The sequence below is a fragment of the Oncorhynchus nerka genome, linkage group LG15, assembly GCF_034236695.1.
Source record: "Oncorhynchus nerka isolate Pitt River linkage group LG15, Oner_Uvic_2.0, whole genome shotgun sequence".
NCBI classification, from domain to species: Eukaryota; Metazoa; Chordata; class Actinopteri; order Salmoniformes; family Salmonidae; genus Oncorhynchus; species Oncorhynchus nerka.
The window spans coordinates 63,032,483-63,037,573 of record NC_088410.1 but is presented as its reverse complement, the minus strand read 5'-3'; the positions used below and the strand labels follow the sequence as shown (position 1 = coordinate 63,037,573).

General features: G+C 39.0%; 1 protein-coding gene across 1 annotated transcript; it reads left to right on the top strand.

Moving 5' to 3' along the window:
- The first annotated feature begins 534 nt into the window (after window positions 1–534).
- On the top strand, window positions 535–4,806 carry LOC115143696 (homeobox protein Hox-C10-like). Its single transcript, XM_029684169.2, has 2 exons — window positions 535–1,343; window positions 4,191–4,806. Exons 1-2 carry the CDS (start codon window positions 605–607, stop codon window positions 4,463–4,465), a joined length of 1,014 nt encoding a protein of 337 aa, XP_029540029.1. The 5' UTR covers window positions 535–604; the 3' UTR covers window positions 4,466–4,806.
- The last annotated feature ends 285 nt before the right edge of the window (window positions 4,807–5,091 follow it).

The window sequence follows — 5,091 nt, the reverse complement described above, 5'->3', positions numbered from 1 at the left end:
TTCGTTATCACCTTTAGAAAACATCATTCAACTATTTGGCAGTTGAATTTTCAAGAATCATTGCCGAAATGTTTGTTTTTGCTTTTGTTTCCTCTAAATAAAATATATATATATAATTTTGTGGAGAAGGTGTACACAAAAAGCAGACCACACGCATCATGATGGAATCTAGCCTACATGTTATCCAATTTACATAACCAACATCTAGTTGCTACTTTAGGTATTTTTTTGCCAGCTCGGTCGCTCACATTTGTTTTCTAGAACACATAATTAAAAGAACACTGTTTTAATTATAGTGACTTTGTGTTCTAGAACTTGTGTCTGTACCCTATCTGTCCTACTAGATGGCGCCCTTACTCTGTCCTAGAGCTGAGAATTCGACAACTTGACCCCAGTGTTGTCATGGTAATCTGGTGCGTCAAGGCCACTTTCAAACCCCCATTGGTCTGAAATTCACGTGGCATGCCTCGTACAATCATAATTGTGTTGCTGATATTTTTTTATGCTCCATGCCCCCAACTCAAATATGTCAGCTTCCTACCCCTCTATAATCCTTTAGGGGGGCACTGAAGAGTGGTATCAAAATAAGAAAGATAACAATAAAATGGAATGTCCAAATAGAATCCCAGCTTCTATCTTCCATGTGGAACAGTTGGTAGGAGGATCCTCTGTGTCCAAAGATGAGGGCTATTTCGGCAGTTCCGGAATGTATGCTCAAAGAGTTGCGACCGAGTATGACTGTTCGACAGCGAGAAATTATGGAATCGCTTCTTCGCCTCTCTCCAAAGCGGGAGCACAATCTCCGACAAACACGGCTCTCAGCGTCTACCATCAACATCATTACCTTTCGCAACTAAATGCTTTTGGGCCTGAATATAAAAATTCATCCCAGGTAGCACAGCCGGTTATCCGATCCCTGTTTCCATGTTCTTTCCCATCGGACAGTGTGAAGGAGGACTCAATGTTCTGCCTATATAGCGGAGATCCAAACGGACGCACGGATACAGTTGTTGGAACTTGTTCCTACACCCGGATGGCTGAGAGACGCCATCCCAGTCAAACGCACGAACATTCTTGTCCGGAATCCTCGACAGCTAATCAACCGTACCTAAGGAAAGAGAAGGCGCATGGCTTCGCATCAGAAAGTATCTTCTCTGTGTCCGGAATTGAGACAGATAATCCAGAACTATTTAACGACACCTGCGAAACCAATCAGGAGGCGCATCAGGCAGTGGCAGACAGTAAACTCGAGGAGAATCACAGTCCCACGAAACAACTGCCTGAGAAAGAGAACGTCCTTAAAACGGACGGTAGCACAGACAACTCAGACAGTGAGGTTAAAGGTAACACACACAAACACACACAAACACGCACGCACACAGGGTATATAACACGTAAACAAGCATATTGAGAGAGCGAGCACACACACGCATGGGTTATAACACATCAACAAGCATATTATCAGTGCGAGCACACACAGACACACACAGTTTATAAGACATAAGCAAGCTTATCATCACACTCAGAGGAAGCACACAGCTGAACAAGCCACTATCATATGAGAAAAGGAACTGGTTTTTGTGGGTTTTTTTAAATGTTATTGCGATGTTTAAACTTTTGATTTGAGATAGAAATAAAGTCAACTAATCCTTCAAACGATTATGCAACGCTAAGTCTTGGCATAGGCTTATATGCTATTTTTCATCATTGTTACAGTTTGTAGTAGGCTACCATTTTCAGCACTTGATTCGATTTGTAGGCAATGTTTGTTTTTACACTCTTGGGAAAAAAAAGGTTCAGAATAGAACAAAAAAGGTTCTTCATGGACCCCTTTGTAGGGTTCTTTGATCAGAATCCCAGGGGTTCTTCTTCCAAAATTGTTTCCACATGGAACCCTTGGGTTCTATATCGGGTTCTATATCGAACCTATTTCCATATATGAAGCAAGCATTAAAACCCCTTTCGGTTCTATCTAGAACCTTTTTTTTCCTAAGAGTGTAAGCACACAGGCTACACTTCCCTCCCAACACTATCTTTATAATTAGGATCTCCTAGTTCCTAATCTCTTTCCTAAACATTTTATTTGTAAATGCAGCAACACAATAACAGTTAACGCGCATGCCTGCCGTTAGACTACTTTTCGCTGTTTATTTTAATAGCCTTCAAGGGTGAACACCAAAGGCGAGGCTGCGTGTACTCTTGACATTGTTTATTTAAGCAACTTTATTTCATACACTCAGCTGCCAGTCCATTACCAATTTGCTACGACCGACATTATCTGTTTAGCATTGAACTAATTGCAAGTTTGCATTGGTAAACCTTTGCAATGTTACTTGATAGTCTGCGTTTTTTGTTTTGATAAATTAAACTGCACAGTCGCAAATATATTTTGCAGTTGAGATGACGCTCATTTCATTCTTATTAGTCGCTACATCTCTCTTGGATATTTTATAATAAAGAAGCATTCTAGGCTATTAGTAAATTGTTCCCACGCACTAATTACAGCAATGAAGACTTCAAAACAAAGCACGATTCACTTTATGCGCGTCTAACGTAGCCTGGTTTATATCTAATTGGATTTATAACCGGAGGGGCCGCTTTCCCAGAAACAGATTATTCCTAGACAAAAAACATCGTGTTCAATGGATATTCACCACTGAAAGTGCTTAGTCCAAAACTATGTTAAAACTGTGCACCAGAAACCGTCCCGGGAAGACATAGGCCTACAGACAAACTGACAAAAAACACATCACAAGGCATTTGCGTAGGAAAGTTTCTTGGAAGGTGAAGGGCAACGAAATGGCTGCTACATGATCGCTGCTGTTTTTCAGTTTGTCCACCTTTGAAACGACATTTTGAAGCTAAATTCTCGATAATCTATTGTTGTACGTTTTATAACAACAAGTATTATGTACTATGTTGTATTGTATGTATTATGTTGCTTCCTCAAGTTCATTACATTTCATTTAGTAAGTTATGTGAAATTTAGGGTAATGGTGAATCGATTAGTATTATTAGGCATGTTATTATTATTATTATTATTTATTCTACTTAGGCCTGTTATTGAGCATATGTTGCCACACCGCGTGCATCCGAAATTCACGCCAATGCTTACACAATGGTACTTTATCTCTATGTACGTGTTGTTGAAAACAACTTGTGATTTAGGTCGAAATAGAATAAGTTGCTTCAGTCCCTAATTTATCTCTACATTAAATCTGAAAATTAACGTCAGATTCGTTACAATATTAATAACTTTCTATTAAAATATAACTTTAATCCCAAATGTTTAAATAATAATTGATCAGTGATTCACTGAAAAATGAAGCGATGACTAGGCTACATAAAAACACTGGTCTGGAATAGTCTGAATGTGTAGGTTATAGGGCTATACCTTTGCGCAGTTCACTTACTAGGCCTATATGATTTCCAGATTGTGTGAATAGTTGTATTTTTCGTGCCCGTTGAGCCATGTAATCAAGACGGAAGTCAATAACATTTAGATTTGAAACCCCTCCGGACTCCTTTGTCGGTAGACTAGACAAGTCCGTCATATCCATCCCACTTACCAAGAGCTGTATTGTGGCATTCACTAATATAGGCTACATTTTATTTCTCTCTTTTGGGCTATTTATGAAGGGATTGAAGAACATAATGTAATTCTTATCGCCAAAAGGACCCAAATTGCCCAGATGAATTATCCATTGATTTCCTTTATTTGCCTGATGAAATCTAGACGAATGTTTTTCTATAGGCCCTGTCTTTGTACTTAATTACTTCAATTGAACTTGAGTGAGCGTAGACTACTGAAGATTCGCAAATAATGCAACATTATTTGTAGGTCTACCTCTAAGAAGCGGTCATGTATTATCTCACTAAAAGATAGAGTAGCCAAATTATATCGTCCGTTCATAAAGACATCGAAGTCAACGACAAGTTGTATAACAATTGGAGTAGAAATTAGAACGTTTTCCAAGCATCTCAGATTAGTGGGCCTACTCCTTTCAGCTAAAAATGGACGTTGCAAATATAATGGTCGAATAGATTAAAACAAAAGCTATAGTTTTGTTGTCAAGACGTGGCCTTTGTAACCTGATTAAGTCAGTGCATTATTGTTTTCTATCACAAATAAGCCTATGGTTAGGCTATACACTGAGAATTACGTTAATTTAACTCATTCCTTTTTACAGGGGACAGATTGGAGAATGTCTTTGGAAACTGGCTCACAGCGAAAAGTAGACGGAAAAAGCGTTGTCCTTACACCAAACATCAAATACTGGAACTGGAGAAGGAGTTCTTGTTCAACATGTATCTGACGCGAGAGCGCCGCTTGGAGATCAGCAAGAGTATTGACTTATCTGACAGACAGGTCAAAATATGGTTCCAAAACCGACGTATGAAGCTGAAGAAATTCAACAGGGAGAGTCGAGTGAGAGAGCTAACCTCTGCTTATGACTATACTTAAACCTTACATCTTATTTGGAGAGAAATACTTTTACGCGTAAGCTCCACATACAGGCTAGGCATGCACACATACAGGAGAAAACATCTAGAGCAGGATAGGAATTGTAAAGCCTTTCAAACATCTTCACGTTTTTTTCGAGCCCATGCATGGTTTTATGAAAAATGTAAGTTTCATGATTTGACAGTGAAATGCTATGATGCTCTAAAGATGCACATTGTTTAAAAGGCTGGATATTAAAGTGGCACTCCAGACTCCTTTTCACCTCATTTAACACCTGATGTAGTTAACAAAAGGCACATCTCAATAGGTGGTTCAGGTATGTCATGAAATACATAGCAAAAGTGGTGGTGTGTGGGGGGTGGGGGGGGCTTTCCTCTTTTCTTCTCTATTGCTCCTCTATTGTTCCTCAAGCAGGGGGATGCCGATGACATCACGAATTTCCATCAGACCAACTCCTTGAATGCCCTACTTCTTGAAGTTTGCGGTTGTGTCTAGAAAACATTATTTTGCTCAAAAGTTGTTGTTTTTTTTAACCTGGGGTGTACTTTACTGTATTTATACTTGGGATATCGCTTTTCAACAGTAAATGTTATAAAAATCACGAAAGGAAGTCTTTAATTGTTTGT